The 17361-nt window shown below is 42.9% G+C and overlaps 2 protein-coding genes and 1 long non-coding RNA gene across 6 annotated transcripts in view; 1 reads left to right on the top strand and 2 right to left on the bottom strand.

Annotated features, from left to right (window-relative positions):
* LOC310844659 overlaps positions 1 to 17361 on the bottom strand; it is a 153743-nt gene that overhangs the window by 14179 nt on the left and 122203 nt on the right. The gene's annotated exons all lie outside the window — the stretch shown is intronic.
* The window catches only part of TTC38 (tetratricopeptide repeat domain 38), a 72848-nt gene that overhangs the window by 6641 nt on the left and 48846 nt on the right, over positions 1 to 17361 (top strand). The window contains exon 1 of one of the 3 annotated variants that reach the window (XM_083738793.1): positions 1124 to 1183. The exons of the other annotated variants lie outside the window; for them this stretch is intronic. Within the exon in view, the coding sequence (XP_083594919.1) occupies positions 1139 to 1183 (45 nt within the window). The 5' untranslated portion in view covers positions 1124 to 1138. Of the gene's footprint in view, positions 1 to 1123; positions 1184 to 17361 lie in introns of those variants that run through there. 3 annotated transcript variants of the gene reach the window in all.
* PKDREJ (polycystin family receptor for egg jelly) lies at positions 31 to 12475 on the bottom strand. Of its 2 annotated transcripts, none has more exons than XM_083738708.1 (2): positions 3632 to 12475; positions 31 to 54 (listed from the first exon to the last, which is right to left on the bottom strand). In XM_083738708.1, the coding sequence occupies exon 1, from the start codon at positions 11963 to 11965 to the stop codon at positions 3926 to 3928; it is 8040 nt and encodes a 2679-aa protein (XP_083594834.1). In that variant the 5' UTR covers positions 11966 to 12475; the 3' UTR covers positions 31 to 54; positions 3632 to 3925. The 2 variants fall into 2 exon arrangements, with proteins under 2 accessions (XP_083594834.1, XP_083594835.1); XM_083738709.1 differs by lacking the exon at positions 31 to 54 and adding an exon at positions 3367 to 3471.

The raw sequence follows: 17361 nt of genomic DNA, 5'->3' as shown, positions 1-17361 counted from the left end.
TTACAGGACTTCATTTCCCAGCAAACCTATAAATAGGACCGGCGGAAGTGAAGTCTGCAAGCAGTGGAAAACACTTGGAATGAAATCCCGCAGAAATGGGCAGGTCTCGGCTCCAAGTAAATCATAGAAGTGTAGCCTTGAAAAGGAGCCCAGGGGCCATGTGCCCTGCAAGGCACGAATCTAAATCACGCAGGTGATAAAAACCAGTGCAGTTCTAGTTCCTCCACAGGTATAAAATAAACCCAGCTATGCGGGGGGGGGGGGGGATTAAATACATTTTCATCAAATTTCACATAATAATAATAAATAATTTATTAATTACACCCTGCCCATCTGGCTGGGTTTCTCCAGCCACTCTGGGCGGCTTCCAACGGAATATTAAAATACAATAACCTATTAAACATTAAAAGCTTCCCTAAACATGTCTTCTAAAAGTCTGGTAGTTGTTTTTCTTTTTGACAGGGGTTGTTTGTTTGTTTGTTTTATTTAACTATTACTATTATTTTGCATTGAGTGATTTTCATTGGCACTAAATGCACAGAGATTTTCACCTTGTTCTCGATGTGGGTCTTCATTGCCCCTTGTTCCTGATGTAGATCTTCACTCAGCCTCTAGCTCCCTGGCGGGGAGTGGTGGTGCCAAAATGTCTTGGGCTGGCCCTGAATTAGAATCAGTGGCGTAGCGTGGGGGGTGCAGGGGGGGCCGGCCGCACCGGGCGCAACTTCTGGGGGGTGCTCGCACTCGCAGCTCTCTGCGCCTACTAAAATCCACGGGTTAGGGGGCGCAAATTACTTGCCTTGCCCCGGATGCTGACAACCCACGCTACACCACTGATTAGAATGCCTGACTAGGTCTTCTCTGCAGGCTCATTGGCAACGTCTCTCTCTCTCAAGGAAGAGAGGTTGCTTCTTCTTTTCCTTGCTCCTCTCAGAGCTGGCTTGCTTGGAGAGGGTGGGTGGGTGGGTGGGTGGGTGGGTGGGTAGGCATGTGCTGGCAGCGGCAGCAGGAGGGCCCGGGAGCTCTAAGAGTTGGCAGTGGGCCCTCAGCTGAGGTGTGGGTCTTGGCAAGTGGTTAGTGATGCTGACTGTCAATGTTGACTCTGATTACAAATACACCCCTGTAGCAGCTGCCCTTGGAAATGCCCACACTACTTGGAGAATTGGGGAGCTGCAGGTGTGAAACAGTAAGTTCAATGAAAACTTTAAAGAGGTATCATTTTGTAAAGGTTCAGCTCTAATTTTTCAGTAAAGATAAACAATAATTCTTCAATAAAATCTGCAGATAGGAAAACTTGGCTCGACTAATTTTAGCCAGGATTCTGTATTCTGTTGCTTTGGCTCTTAGTCTGATTGTTAAGACATGTGATGATGTAACTTAATAGTTTCCCCTCCTATCATAAGTTTTTTTCTCATTTCCAGAAACATTTCTGGTGGCCACTGCAAAGCCTCTGAGGTGGAGGGCACTAATTTGGGGGGTGGCATCCACACAACATTGTGCTGGAGTCAACAGCATCCCATTTCTCCCCACCCTTACTCAGGGGAGGGGATCTAGTTAGTGCAGTTAAGGGGGGCCTAGGTGCAAAAGCTTCAAAGCTGCAGCCGTTTCAAAGTGGAACCATCTGATTTGGGGAGGCGGTTGATGTCTGACGTGTTTTGTGGCATTTCTTGGGAGAGCTGCTCTACTGCCATGCTGCCTCAGCTCTGGTTTGGCACAGCTATCCAGCTATCTATCCTATCTATCTATCTATCTATCTATCTATCTATCTATCTATCTATCATCTTTGTAGCAGTGGAGCAGGACTTGTGCACCATTAAAAAGCCTAACCTGGAATTTTGCTGCTCAACTCTTTGTTGGTGTGCACGTCCTGGGGCGTTTGTAAAGTTTGCAAAACAGGTGAGGCATCAAAGGTGCTTGTGGTGAAATGGGCTGCCTCCTCAGTAGTTCCTCCTTCCCTTCCTGCAGAAACCAAGTCTGACTGGTTGTGATTCTCTTGTGGCGCTGGTGGGATGTTTCTGTAAAAGGAAAGGGGCAGTAGGAAGGGGGAGAGCAAGGAAGGGTCAAGCAAGCCCTTTGCCCTTTGCCCTGTAGCCTCCAACTGCCCACTCAGTCCACTACACTGGGCAAGGGAAAGACGAGAAGCACTGTAATACATTCCAGGCTGGGCTTGTTGCTGGTGGCCAAGTTCTGCTCAGCTCCTACTTAAGCACACACACGTGCAAGGGCAGCAAGAATTATGCACAACAATTGCACAATCCATGGTACACTCAGATGCTTTCCGTGGCCAGACAATTACAGTACAAAAAAATACTCCTAGCTTGGTCATTTTTGTACATGCTCTATGAAGTGTAGCGTATGGGAAGCATGGAGAAAGGGCAGGGAGGGAGGGAGGGAGGGAGGGGGGAAATAGGCACTTTCAGTTATGCACCATGCATTGGTGTTGCCTGGATACCATAGATGTAAAAATGTATAAATCTGTAAGGAATGGTGCTGTACTAAATGATATTCTGATAAAAGTGGAATGAGAAGGTAAAGAAATCAGCAGATTTCCATCCAAAAGCACCTTTACATCTGTAAAAGGAATGGATCCCCCCCCCATACTCTGTCTATACCAAATGACAAAATTTCAGCTAGTGTGGAAGTAACATAGGCAGAGCATTTTATGTCCTGTCTCATTCTAGACTTTTAGTGTTCAATATTTATTGGACCACATATGTGCCACATTTCAGTTTGCTAAGTATCCCTAACCAGGTTCAAAGGAGCTGCAGGGTTGCATGGGCTAACCCCATTGCTCCCATTGCTGACACACCGATTGGCCACCCACTCACCCAGGAGCACATGCAAACAGATGTACACATGCAGAGCTGCTCCATGCCAAAGGCTGGTGGTGATGGTCCTGGCCCAATCAGGAACACCTCTTCAGAGGAAGCCCTCTAGATGTGCAGTGTTACTTCTTATGTATGCTGAAGACACAGTTGCTAGGGGTGCCATGAGCAGGGGTTGGGGTAGCCTTACACAATAGGGTTCACCTGAAATATCTTTAATAACCCATGAATTAGTGGGCTGGTCTCTAGATTCAGTAGCATATATGCTGCATTTGTCAAGATGAGTACTGTACAGTCTGTGCAGACCATAGCTATTTGCATGCTCAGCTGCAGCTGCATAAGCACATGCACGGCGCAGTAGTCCCACAAACATATGGGGTACAAAAGATGAAATCAAGGGCAATGTGTTTCATTCCTGAATGTTATTACCCCTCATGGCTCTGCAATTGATCCAGCCTGATATTAATAATGCCACAAAGTAATTGTAAAATAATAGTAGTAAGGACATACAAATAAAATAGTGAAGCAAACAAAACGCCTCATGCAAATGACAGGACTCTTTTACTATTAAGGTTACAGTCTTCCTCTTTGGCAAAAAGGCACTCATTACACTTCACACACACCCTCTCATCTCAAACATTGTATATTGCTGTATTTTAAGAGATTAAGAGATAATAAATTAGGTCACCCAAATGAAATCTCTATTTGAAACAACAACAGGGTTTTTAAATGCAGGATACATACACCAAAGACCTGTTCCCCAACCCTTTCCTACAGTTTTATAACACCCTCCCTCCTTGTTTTCTCACCTGACAAGCGAGGTTGAGGGAGGCACGGGTGGAGGTGTAAGAAACTGAGGTTACACCGATACTGGTTCTTCATCCAGACTAGTGGTATGGGAGTGCTTGCAGTTAATTAAGTGTAATCATTCCATAATAGCTTCTGTGAATAAATGGGGTGATGTGGAGGGCAGCACTGAAAAGCAGTTTCATTGGGAATTAGCACTGATTAATATTCGGAGCAATCCATTTTTCCTTACTTCTTCCTTTCTGTCTTTTTAAATGTGCAGTTTTCATTCAGTTTTGAAAAAGCCAGCTTAAGAATCAAATGACAAGATAAACCATTTTTTTGCCATTTATTTTTCTGGCTTTGAGCCCCAGGTGGTGAGTGCTTTTCCTCTCAGGATGCCCAAACAGAACTCTGTTGAAAAGCTCTGCATCAGCTGTGGATGCTGACCTGCAGGTTACAAAAAACCAGACCCTGCGAATCTTATGAAACAGAAAATTTACTACCTCTGCTTCATCAGAAGGCTCTTCATAGACGGGTTGCTTCATGTCCTCATAGGCAGACATAATCACAGCTTGAAATAAATTGATCAAAACGCAGATCATCACCATCATGAATGAAGCTAGAAAGAGACCCCCCAGAATCCTATTGGATGTAAAGGCAGTGTCTTTAAAAGCCGAAACACAGTAAGAGAATACTGTCTGAGCAGAATGAGTCATTGTGTTGTAATTCCATTCGTGTTGTCCAAATACCAGGTAACCAAATGCCATGTATACAAAGAAGTACACCGCCACCACTAAAGCCATAGAACAGATGCCAGGAAGGGCTGCTAAAATAGATCGCTGAGCCAGGCGCACATCGTAAAAGAATCGGGAATACCGGAGAGTTTTCAAGACTATGAGGAAGACCAAGAAACCCAGAGTTATCCGCAATGTTTGATCAACATGGGAAACTTTATGGAACGGAACAAATTCATCTGGGTGAAGTAAAAACAATTCTGTTATTGCAGAAGCCAATTTAAATTTGAAGGCAAGCTGCAAAAGGAAGAAGAGACACACACCCTTTATCCCAAAATTAATTAAATTTGAAACAGTTTTTAAGTATTTTAGCCTTTGTTGCTCCACCACAGAAAACTCATCGATGATGTAAAAGACAAGAATATAGCCAACAGCTATATAGACAAACTTTTTCATACCACTTAGCTGCTTGAAAATGGGGAGTGTGTATGAATGGATCATCAAGCTTGTGTTAACAGGGCCTAAATTAGAAATCTCAAATACAACTGAGATACTGCAAAATAAATCGACATCTGGATTAAAAGTTGTCATCTCAACTATCAGTGCCCAGGTATTTTCGTCAAGCCAGCTGCTCCCTTTTAAAGCATTGATTCTTTCTGTTGAGTTATGCAGTTGCTCTTCTGGATAAAAATTAAAAGTGTATCCTCCTGCTCCATAAGTGTTTAGTTCTCCATATGAATTATATTGCCAAGGATCAGTGAGGGAGTGGTAAGTGAAGCCTGGAAAAGTGGCAAAATTATTTGAAACAGACCTATTGGCTGTGTTTGCCCAAGACCCAAAGTGGTTTCTTTGCTCTTCACTGTCATGGCCATACTTATGAAGGCAATGGCTTGTACTAATCACAAATTTATGTACAAAACTATGTGGATAGAAACATTCTTTTATTGTATTCTTTGCTCTAACTTGCCGCATTCTGGGTAACCCAAGGATTTTGGACCAGGTATCTGAAAGATAGGATGGTTTGTTATTGTTGTGGATCAAAGGCAAAAAGACATTGCTAAGCCAACTGTAAATGTGCTCTATTTTAGTGATACTTGAAAGCTCCGGAGAGAACTTGTTTTGAATATCCTGGTTGTAGTAAAAACTAGCAGTGTTTTCCATTGAGTAAGCAATGTTTAAAACTAGAATTAAAAAGACAAAGTGACATATTATGTCCTTTATGAAAATGAAAGCTTGTTGTTCAATCTTCTGTTTTTTCTTAAAAATTGTGATTTCATCCTCTTCCAGGGGTTGGTAGTGCTTGGTACCTCTCGCTCTAACGAGGTCATAATGCAATTCTCGCATATCATCAGCATCCATAGTTGCATCTTCCAGATTAATCTCTAAGAAGGTGTTTTTGCTTGACCATGGAACATTTTCACAGTATTTGGGATAAAGTGTCTCCAAGGCTGAAAAAATCCCTATGGTCAGAGTTTGAAGCAAAAATACACATGCAGAAAAAGAGATGGTGGATGCTGTTAGCCACTCGAATGATGTTTCATAGTCATAGTGCAGACCATAAAATATGATAAAAAATGATGACACGGCAGATATGACCAAGGCCACCATCCACAAAATAGATTGATTCCACCATGAAAACACTATTTGTGGCTTTCTATAAAAGAGCATGTGGGGAATAATTGGTGGTTTTATCTGAGGATACATATCATTCTTCACATAATTATTACTAGAATTGATATTGGGCTTAGAATCTTGGGTTATGTCCTCTTCTGTTGCAATTACATTTGCATCACCCTCAGAAATTGTGCAGTTGGTCCAACTTTTTCCTGCCTGTCGCCATTTTATCTTTTTTGATTGTTCCAGTTCGGATGATTCTGAGACACTGGAAGGCCTCCTTGGGAAATTAGGTCCTGGGATGTTTGAACCAGTTTCTACAAGGTACCACTTCTGCAGACGCTCCTGCCAATTTCTGAAGTCCCCAGACATGAAAGCAGAGTATTCTGGAGGGGAGGTCTCCATTGCATTCAGTGGTGAAGGTTCCTTCTGAGAATATTTCAGGGAAGCTGTTACAATCATTTGCAAAGGAAAAGCAATGAAAGCACTTTGGATTCCGATTATTATGGATCTCAAATACTGTAACTCTTCAGAAAACATGTTTCGATCCTCATCTGCGTCGAAGAACATAACGTTGATAAGCAGGATGCACAATAGTATTGCTAAACAACAAGAAAGCCGTTGAAGCCTGTTCAAAGAAGTTGTACGGACAGGAGCAAAGATTGAGAACCATAAGTGGCAATCCACCAGGTCATTGGCAATGTTTATCATTAAGAAATCAATTTTGTTTAAAGGTGCTGCTGGCTGAGTAACAACTAATGTCCTCTCTATTAGGCCGTCTGCCTTGTCAAGAGCAAACCATTTCCGGCACATGAACACCCAAGACTGTTTGGAGTAGATGTTTTCCACTTTGACTCTACTCAAGAACCAATCAGGGGAAGAACCTGCATTATTGTGCCAGATTTGAAGGCAATAAACTTCTCCGAGGTCATTCTTACTCGTCAAGAGAAAAGTATCAATGGCCCCTCGAAGAAAAGTCGGGTGTTTGGGGTGTCTTAAGCAATGTACGTCACTGACAGCACTTTGGCCTATTAGCTGAATAAAAACATTGGCTGTGGTCGCTGCTCCAAAACGGCTGCCTGTGTATATGGTGACCAGGTAGCACACTTGATCAAAAGGATCATTGTCTGGCAAGACTATGGCATGGTCTCTGCTCTTCAAATCGGCCCTATCTTTTCTTATTGTCCAAATAGCCAAGAAGATGTATACTATCAAAATGAAAAGTACCGTCAACATTGTCACAGGATTTTTGTCGTTTTGGGTTAACTGGACCTTTTTCATTTCTACTGGACTGGGAAATGCAGTTACTTCCCCAGCCAAAAAGTTGATGTTATCTCTGTAGGTTCTTCTTGGCTGAGAATTTGCAGTCCTTGGAATACGCTTTTTGCCTGTGCAAATGCAATGTAATTTTTGCCAACTGGTCTGAGGGCCAAGGCTGCAGAGGTCTTCCTTCCAATGACTTTGGACTCCATCCATGTGTAAGCAGTTGGCAGTAAAAATCACAATGCCAACTAGCTGACTTACAGAAAGGTCGGATTGTAAAACAATGGATATGTTCAATTGTTTTGCACTGTTGCCTTGGAATATTGTTCTGAGCAATGTCTGGGAAAGACAAAATATGTACGGAGTCTGAAGTGCACAGCTATTATTACTGGAGATATTTCTCCTTGGTATTGCAGGTTTGTTATGGAAAATACTAAAAGCCGCTACAGCAAGATTGCTGTTCCTTAAACCTAGGTATACAAATGCCTGGAAAGTGACCTTTAGTTTTGGCATAATCTGAATGAAAATATCTTTGGAATTCTTACACACTTCAAAACTAAATTCTCCAGTTGTTTTAGGGAGTTTGCTGCCATGTCCCATCATCAACTCAAAGATGACAGTTTCTTCATTTTTTCTGGTCATTATCATTTCTGCTGTATCAGGCATTATTCCAAGCATGTCACCATTAGATTTAGTCCCTATCATCTTGAATCCAGTCACCATTGTGCCAATGTTATCTGTATTTGGCAACCAAGGAAAAGGATTCTTGTCAAACTCATAAACAACAGTGGAGATCACAGCATCCACTGGTAATTCATTGTTCTCCCGTCTCATTTTGGGATAAAAGCAGTTCCTGCAGTCTTTTCTCTTTGAGAAAGCACTGATAACATCCCACTTTTCATCTTTTCTTAATGTGATGCTCCAACCATTGGCTTCCATAATAGTTTCACTCTCTCCAGGAACTTTACCTTGTAAAATTAGGTCCGCTAAAATCTCACTGACAGAAATGGTTTCCTTAACCCCATTTTTGTGAACAGTTCTATGTTCTAACAGAGCAGCTTTCAGGACATTGGACAACCCTGCAAAAATACTAGTGCAAAGAACCTCTGTTTCTTTAGAACCTAGGTTGTCATTGCTCTGCCTTTGCACTTCTTCACTTAAATCTTTGAGTTTTCTGATGGCAAGTAGTTGCGATTTCCTATTTATTTCAGTGGTTTCCTGTGTTATCTGAGAAATACTTGAGATCATTTGGTTTGTCCCTGTTATGTCTATTGTAGGGATAGCTGCAGACCTATTTAGAAGGATTTCCCGCAGTTCAGTTTTAGAGGAATGAAATTTTTGCAAGGTTTCAATATCATTTAAAGTAGAAGCCACCATGTAGACAAAATAACCTGCCCTAAAATAGTCTCCACTTTTGAGAAAAGATGCTATTGGAGCTGTGGGTCCATGGGTTAAATCATGTAATTCGTTTATTATGGCATAATTTTGCTTACCTTTCAATGGGCTATTCACTGTTGTCTGTAAAGTTATTTGGGAGTATGCTCCAAGTGCATCATAAATTTCAACATATACTGTTAAAGCACCAGTGGGTAAAAAAGTTGGTGGAGTTTTAGGCTGATGCCCACAATACACAATTGTCCCCAATATACCGTTGTCTGGAGAATGTAGTCTAGTAGAGGTCCATTTATCTGATACTGCTTTGACTTTATATGTAAGGGGCAAATTTTTATCTTTAAACCCACTACAGTGAACAATGAATTTTGTTAAGAATGACATTCCTATGGCAGGGCTAAGGACACACTTTCCGGGTACTGGTGGAAAGTTTACAAAAAATAAGTAACTATAGACTGATGACTCTCCTTTCCACATGCTCACTTTTAAAACAAGGATATATGATTGTTCTCTCATATTCACAAAACTCAAAGAACGTATACATAAGTATGGACTTGATCTCCCAGTTGTAGTCTTAGAGTCCCAGTCAAAATGTATTTCGGTGGAACTTGGTGAGAAAAGTGACCAGTGATAGAGTGGTCTGCTAGATTTTCTGCAATTTAGACATTTACCAGAAAGACAAAATCTTTCTGTTGGTATTATTGACCTACCACAATTTTCAATACATGTGATATTCAGCATCAGTGCAGAGTCAGACCGCACATGTATCATTTGCTGAGCTTGAGCCGTTCGGCTTCCTTTTTGAACTACCAGGAGAAAATAATAAACAACATTTTCCTGAAGCGTTTTGGGTAGAACTGTTTGAACTGGGTCAGAGGAAGCTGTCCATTTCAAATCCACTTGTTCTGGATAACATTTTCCATTTCCACTTAAGATCATGGATGCATAGTCTGTTTTTTGTTTAGTGCAGTACCAAGTAAATGTGAGTCCTTCAAAGGGTTGGGCTGCATCAGGATCAGAGGAAGCGGATCCATCCAGAGTCCACTGGCTAGAGAAACCAACGGTCTGCACAGCACCTCCAGCAATGACAGCCACAAGACTGCCTGCTCCAATCGCTACAAACACTGAATCAGAGTCTTCCACACTCTCCAAAGTATCCATTGCAATTAATTTCACTGTAAAATTAAAGAGGTACAAACCATAATCTAAGCTAGATGCAGGAACTTCTAACATGAGAAGATTTCTGCTTCCAATGCCAGGTGCATTAAATGGTTTTGACCAGTCTGGAGTACTGTTCACATCTGGGATTTTAAAGATTTTCCAGGTTAGGTCTTGTAGTTTAGAACCTGGACAATTCACCTCTGTGTCAGCAGACAAAGTAAATGGTACCCTTTTAATATGGTTTAAGATACAGTTTTTAGGATGAGGTTTCTGGATCTTCACTTTCTTAATTAAACAACTCATTTGAAGGCAAGTCACTGTGGACTCCACAGTCTTTGAAGCATAAGTGTGGACTGTAGCTTTCAAAGCTGCTTGAGTATTCCCAGTTCTTGTGCAGTTTACTTGGGCTACATACCCTGCATACAGGGCAGGGTTGAAAGGTAAAACTGTATGAGGAATGAATTGGGCAGCATTTCTGACATGATCCCTGTAAGCATAGGTATTGTTCCAAAAGAGGTATTCTTTCCTTGAATCAAAATATTCTAAGTTGAAGGCCCACTTGAATTGCAAGAGAGGGTGTTGCACTGGAATAAACCACACAATATAGACCACACTTTGTAAAAAAGAAGGACCACTGTTGAAAATGTGAATCTCTATATCTTTCCTTGAGAAATAACTCAGAAGGGCTCCTTTCCTGTTAAGGTATAGATGTACACTGAACTTATACCACCGTAGTTGGATAAACTCTATTGCGATCAAATAAGACAGAGACTGATGCTGATAGAAAAAGTAGTGAGTACTTGAGAGGTTGCCATAGGAACTGGCAGCATTTCCTCCTTGGGTGAAATAGTAAAGCCCCTGTGTGTGGCTAAAAATGTAAGTGCCCATCTTGATTTTCTGTGTGTTGAGAGTGAGGTGTGCCCGGGGCTCACTCTTTGATGTTAGATTTAAGGTGGTATTAGAGTAACCAAGTTCTCCACCTAGCTCCCCAGAGCCTGCCTCATCTACACAAAAGTAGATACTGGCCACTGTTTTCTTCCTGGAATGCTGTGGGATATGCACAACAGTGTAATTGTTCTGTAGAGCATACGGATTGTAGAAAGTAGACCAGACCCTTCTACCCTTAACATCCCATAGTCTGTAGGCCATTTTTTGGGAGTTGACAGGTAGGAGGCTCCAAGAGAGGCTGATGGTCTTATGAGAGATGCTGAGCAATTTGGAATGCGTACTGCAAATGTGTAGCAGAATGGGTTCCACCTGCAAATCGAGGCTAAGGCTAATCTGGGGCCTCTGCTTAATGTGGAGGGAAGAAATATATATCCCTTGGTGCGTGTAATGCACAGTCAGGCGATAGCTGAAGAAGGATTTGCACTTGTGGTGCAGTTCACCACTATGGTAGTGGGCAAAGTGTGCAGAATCTGGATGATAGCTGGTGGGGAGGAGACGACCCTGCCGACTGCTGTAGTGATAACGCCAGCTTGAAGTGTTGAGGTGTGCACACCAGCCCAGCTGCACCAGCTGCCACTTGTGGATGGGACGGGTGAGCGGCCAAAGCAGGAAGAGTTGGACATCCTGCCCAAAGACTTCAATGCTCAGGTTGCGGTGAAGGCATGCAGGTGTTGTGCAGGAAGGTGACGCACACTGTATGAGGATGCAGCGGGATGAATGGATGTCTCCTCTTGCTAACTTAGGGCCCAGCACTATCCGGCCTGACCATAGAATCATATTACACATGAAAGCAACGTTCCAGCGCCAGCAGCAGTGAGCAGGTGGTAATACTGTCTGCTGTTTCCCAGTCTTTGAAACAAATCTTACAGCTGTTAAATGCTTATGCCCAGGATGCCCATCCTGCAGACATGAAGTCTGGAGTTTGTCCTCTTGTAGCTGATGGATGTAGTATTGTTGGTCAGAGCATGTGACCAGCAATGGAGGTAGCAGTAAATAAGGGGTCATGGCTGCTGCATATTGAAAACGACCCCAGCCTAAGAAGAGGTGAGTGAAGAATAATAGAAGGTGCATCTTGAGGATGAGAAAAAAAACTTGGACCAGAAGCAGCCACTGTCTCCTGATAGCCCCAACTGCCATAGAGTGAATGACTGGGAATTCTAGAATTCTACTCATCACTGGGCAACCAGTATCCATGCTTCCCAGCTCATCAAAATAAAAATAAAAATCTCCTCCCTTGATCATAGTACCTGAACAGCAGCAGTTCCCTAAGGTCTCAGGAAGATGGCTTTAAGAAGCTGTTTCTTAAAACCCCATAAATTCATCCTCCTCACAGGAGGAAGAATGCAAAACACTACATAATTCCTCTGATGGCTGAAGTAATCCCCCACTCCAGTTTTTGGAATTGTGCCCCAGGCACTTCAGAAGACACTGCAGCCTTTTGCTGAGGGAGAGGAGTAGATTTTATCAGGTCGCCCTCTTCTTGATTCTATCTCAGCACAGCATGCCTTCTTTTTCTGCAAGCACAATGTCTCTGCAGCACAGTCTATATGCTTAGACTCCTGCACTGCTTTCCTTGGACCCAAAAGAGGGTTCAGGGACTGTTGCTGCCACCATCTCCTGCTCTGATCTCCTTCCTGGGTACAGAAGAGGAATAACTCAATAAAATAGCCCTTCAGCAGGGCTAAGGCTAGATATGCTCCTGTGCCAGGAGCGAGGGCGCAAGGCCACCAACCACACAGCAAGCATTTTGGGTGGGAAACTGCAGGCAAGCAGTAGGACTACTCTGAGGCTCCCCCCTCCCCCGTCATGTCCTCTGATCACCCCCACCCGACAGCAGCAGCAAGGAAAGGGAGAACATGAAGAAAGGTTCTTTGTAATTTCATAAAGTTTTAGTGGAAAAAATAGCTGCAGAAGGAAACTAAATGTGGGTGGGGGAAGGCGCACAGCCACTCTGGAGGATGAGGAGAAGGGCTGTGAGGGAGCTCAGGCAGAATAATCAGTAAGGCAGATAAGGCTAAAGTCAATTAGAACAAATATAAGATCAGGAAATAAAAAGGCCCAAGTATTGCAGAGCAAATAAAAGTCACTGTCAACAAGGCAGAGAAGAAAGCTGGAGATGTGCTGGCCCACTTCTCAGAAATCTCTGCTCCTTCCTTGTCATGTGACCAGGGATATCACCTGACCCAGTGCATGAATGACACCAGAAATAAATATGCCATTTTTTAAAAAAAATTAAAAGACCCAACGTGCAGCATTGATAGAACAAGTTAATTGTAAGTAGTCAACTGCTGCCTCTGCTGGGGTTGGGTGGGATTGCTGAATGTTTATTGTTGCTTCGTGTTTCTCATATAAATAAGTGAAAATACTAAAGTATTTGTGGGGGGACCCATTTGAGAATACTGAGGGATAGGGCTTGCATTATCTAATGTGGAACTGAATCCCATAACTCTGGGGCCACTGCCAAAATGGCCCTGTTCCATGTGCCCAACAACCTTTTTATCTTTACTTGCAGACGAGTACACATAGGTTGATACAGCTGCAGGCAAAAAGTAAGGTAACCCAGGCCCAAACCATTCAGGGATTTAAAGGTAATCACCAGGACTTTGAATTGGGTCTGGAAATACGCTGGTACAATATGTATTCCGACCATCTGGGGGTGGCTGGCACTATGGTCTAAACCACTGACTCTCTTGGGCTTGCCGATTGGAAGGTCAGCAGTTCGAGTCCATGCAATGAGATGAGCTCTCATTGCTTTGTTCCAGCTCCTGACAACCTAGCAGTTTGAAAGCATGCCAGTGCGAGTAAATAGGTACCATTGCAGCAGGAAGGTAAACAACGTTTCCATGCACTCTGGCCCTTGTCTCGGTGTTCTATTGCGCCAGAAGTGGTTTAGTCCTGCTGGCCACATGACCTGGAAAGCTGTCTGCGGACAAACACCGGATCCCTCGGCCTGAAGTGAGATGAGGCCTGCACCCCATTGTCAAATTTGACTGGACTCAACCATCTAAGGGTCCTTTACCTTTACTTCTGACAATCTGGCTCCAACCAGTAGACAGATGGCTACAATTGCGTCAACTGAAATTTCTGGATGATCTTCAAAGGCAGCTGCCTGCAGAGTGCCTTACAGTAGTCTAGCCCCCATGGATAACTGGGGCAAAGTCCACTCTTTCCAGATAGGCTGGATAAGGACCTAATTGGACCCTAAGCTGGTAAAAGCTGCCCCTGGCCTCTACCCCCACCTAAGCATTCCCAGTTAGCGCTGAGTCCACAGAGTTCTACGAAGGACAAACAGGCCAGTCTCTATACAAAAGAAAGAATGAATACAAATTTAAAATCAGGGAAGCTCAGCTGGTTAGAGTGCGGTGCTGATAACTCCAGATTCGCAGGTTTGATTCGCAGCTGCACATTCCTGCATTGCAGGGGAATGGATGGTCCTCAAGGTCCCTTCTATGATGCCATACTGAGCAGCCCTAGTTAGGATCCCCTCTGCTCACCCCAAAAAGGGAAAGGGCTAGAAAAGGTGCTCTAAACACAGTCTGCCTCCCTTTTTCCCTGACTGGATTACCGAGCCCTGAAGGGTCACCACCCAGCAGTCATAAAAGACAATTGAACTTTGGAACTGGAATATACAGACTTTGTTGGATAACACAGATAAGGAGAATCCCAAGTACAGGACTGCCATCACTGCAAGAGAGCTGCAACGTTTGAACATTGATATTGCAGTGCTTCAGGGTTAGCAAAATGCTTTTTTTTTTTTTTTGCATTTTCCTGCATCATCAGGACTATGAAACATTTCAGTTAAAGCAAGGCTTTTCTAAGGTTTGTGCTTGTCTATTTTGCTTTGCATGACCTGCAATATGTATTTGTATCTTGCTCTTCCACCAGGAACTCCAGGTTATATGCATTATTCCCTCCACCTGTTATCTTTGCAACAGCCTTATGAGGTAAGGTGGGCTAAGTTCTTGCCAATAGATCAGAGCTTTCCAAACTGTGTGTTGCAACACGCTAGTGTTTTGGGTGCAGTGTGTGGGTGTGTCGTGCAAATGCTCCCCGCGCTCTTATGGATTAGTTTAACCTCCAGTTTGCTAGTAAAACTGAATTGCTGTGTCATGAAATGATGCCTGTCTAAAAAGTGTATCACTAACATGAAAAGTTGGGGAAACTCTGCAATAGATTGTGGTGTCTGCTATGTGTGAGGAAGGCAATCTACAAAGAGTTTATTGGACCCCAAAATCCTGTCGGCATCCCTGCTCTGGAGGAACATTTAGTTGTCGTAACCAACAACCTCCCCGCCCCAAAAAAACTTCAGCTACACAACCTTAAATTGCTGTGGCCCAAGAACGATCCCTTCAGCTTCATTCACTTCACTCCCCATTGCCATCAAATATGTTGTGCTTTTCTTTTTTCTTTTTAACATTCGAGTTTTATGTGTGATCCAGCAGCTAAAGTAATGCGTAAGGTGTTACGGGAGAGGCAGTACCTCTGGTGGGGGGCATGTTGTGCTCCTTCTGGTGTTGCCACCGTGTACTTAGCTCTCACCTGGGGCTCCTAGGAGCTGCCAGCGTGTGACAGAGGACACATCCCAACTGGCTGGCTAAAACAGGTGAGGGTAGGCAATGGGTCTCAAACCCTTGGTGAGTTAGGAACTTTCTCTGAATGCAAAGACAGCTTGTAACTCCTTCAAAAAAGGAAAGGTGATCTGTCTGACAGGACTTATTTTTGAGAAATCCATGCTGGGTCTTAGTAGTCACAGCATCTTTTTCTAAATGCTCATGGAAAGACCATTTGATTATCTTTTCTAGGACCATTCCTGGTACAGTGGTACCTCGGGTTCCATACGCTTCAGGTTCCATACGCTTCAGGTTACAGACTCCGCTAACCCAGAAATAGTATCTCGGGTTAAGAACTTTGTTTCAGGATGAGAACAGAAATTGTGCAGCAGCAGCGGGAGGCCCCATTAGCTAAAGTGGTGCTTCAGGTTAAGAACAGTTTCAGGTTAAGAACGGACCTCCGGAACGAATTAAGTACTTAACACGAGGTACCACTGTATTGATGTCAACCTCACCGGTTCTTCCTATTTTCCTTTAAGCATGAAAGGAGTGATTTGCTGTTGTCTTTTGAACCTATGTCTTCTTAGTGTTAAGGAGATTTATACTTTAGCAGAGCAACTTGTAAAACTTGGGAGGCTGAATTCAAGTCTCATAATCAGGTATCAAATCTTATCATCACTGCGCAGTACAGCTGCTTCACATGGCTCCTATCACTCTGCCACTGGGTATGGAAACATCTGCCATTGCAGGAAAAGGAAGGAAGAACAGCCAGCCAAGCCCTCAGGGACAGAATGAAAGGGAGTGGGCACAGCCACAACAGCAGGGGCAGACTTAGGGGAGCCCAATCCGTTTGCTCGCACTGGGTGCTGAGCCAAGAGGGGGTGCAGGGGGTGCTGCAACAATGACAAATAACAGAAGGCAAAGTGGGGGCACCAACATTTGGCACCACGAAAGGCGCCACTAGAATTTTAAAGCCCAAAGTCCACCTATTCCTCTCCAGAGCAATACTGTGTGTCAGTCAGATGGGTAGAAGCAACCTTATTTTAATTACGTTTTATTATTTTATGTAAATTAAAGAAATAAACACAATTCAAGGAGAAATTGTCAGAGACCAAAACTTTGTGAAACCTATAGAATTTATTCAAATGAGCAGGAAAAGTTAACACTGAAGGGATGTTTACTATGGTTTCATTAAAAAAGAAAACCCCACCCCACTTTAACTTCTTAAACATCAAACATATATTGTGCAATAAGAGTGGAATTCTTAAGAAAAGGTGTAGACTAATTGTATGAACAAACACTTCTAACTACATAGAGTAACTATCTTGTGTTAACAACTAGGTAATGTTAAACTAAGACACCTGGATGCAGCCACAGAAAACTGGCTTCCTGGAAAATGATGAAATTTGAGTTTAAAACTCAGAGAGGAAGGCATGCTGTGAAAAGCATTTCTATTCCATTACCATCAAAAGTTTCTATATATGGAGTGAATCCTGCCTGCTGGTTATCTCTGGTTATCACTCATCTTTATTTGGAAAACTCTGGAGCTGTTGAGGTAAATTTGTGGTAGGGATACAGGCTGGATAATAACCACAGTTCAGCAGCTGTGTGCCAAACCCATACCCAAGGCTTCCCAAGCATAGCAACATCTATTTCACATTTAACTGGTCTGTTCCCCATCTTTTTAGAGGTTCTCACTCCTCTGCAGAAACATGTGCATGCTGAGAAGTTTCTGAAATTAGTGAATCAGTGTATATTTAGAATGTATATGTTCACTTCACTGATAAGTCTTCTGCCAGTAATTATGGAAATCACTAGAGATATCAGAGATGTGATCACTGAAAGGTGACTGATAAGTTACCTTAACGCAAGTTTGGGTATTTGGATGGTATAGCAAGAAAATGTATAGGATGTATAAGAAATGTATAGGAAAACATTGCAGAAATTAATCAATTTCTTATCAATCTCTTTTTCAAACTGGAAGGTAAGCTATTTATCAATTATTCTATTATTATTCTTCCTTTTTAAACTGTTGCACATAGTTTTTTCTTTGTTTTCCATACAGCATCCTGTTAAACATGACTGTCC

The sequence above is a fragment of the Podarcis gaigeae genome (genome assembly GCF_964106915.1).
Source record: "Podarcis gaigeae genome assembly, chromosome: 5".
Classification (NCBI taxonomy): Eukaryota; Metazoa; Chordata; class Lepidosauria; order Squamata; family Lacertidae; genus Podarcis; species Podarcis gaigeae.
The sequence above is the reverse complement of the archived record's forward strand: the minus strand, read 5'-3'. Positions and strand labels throughout refer to the sequence as shown.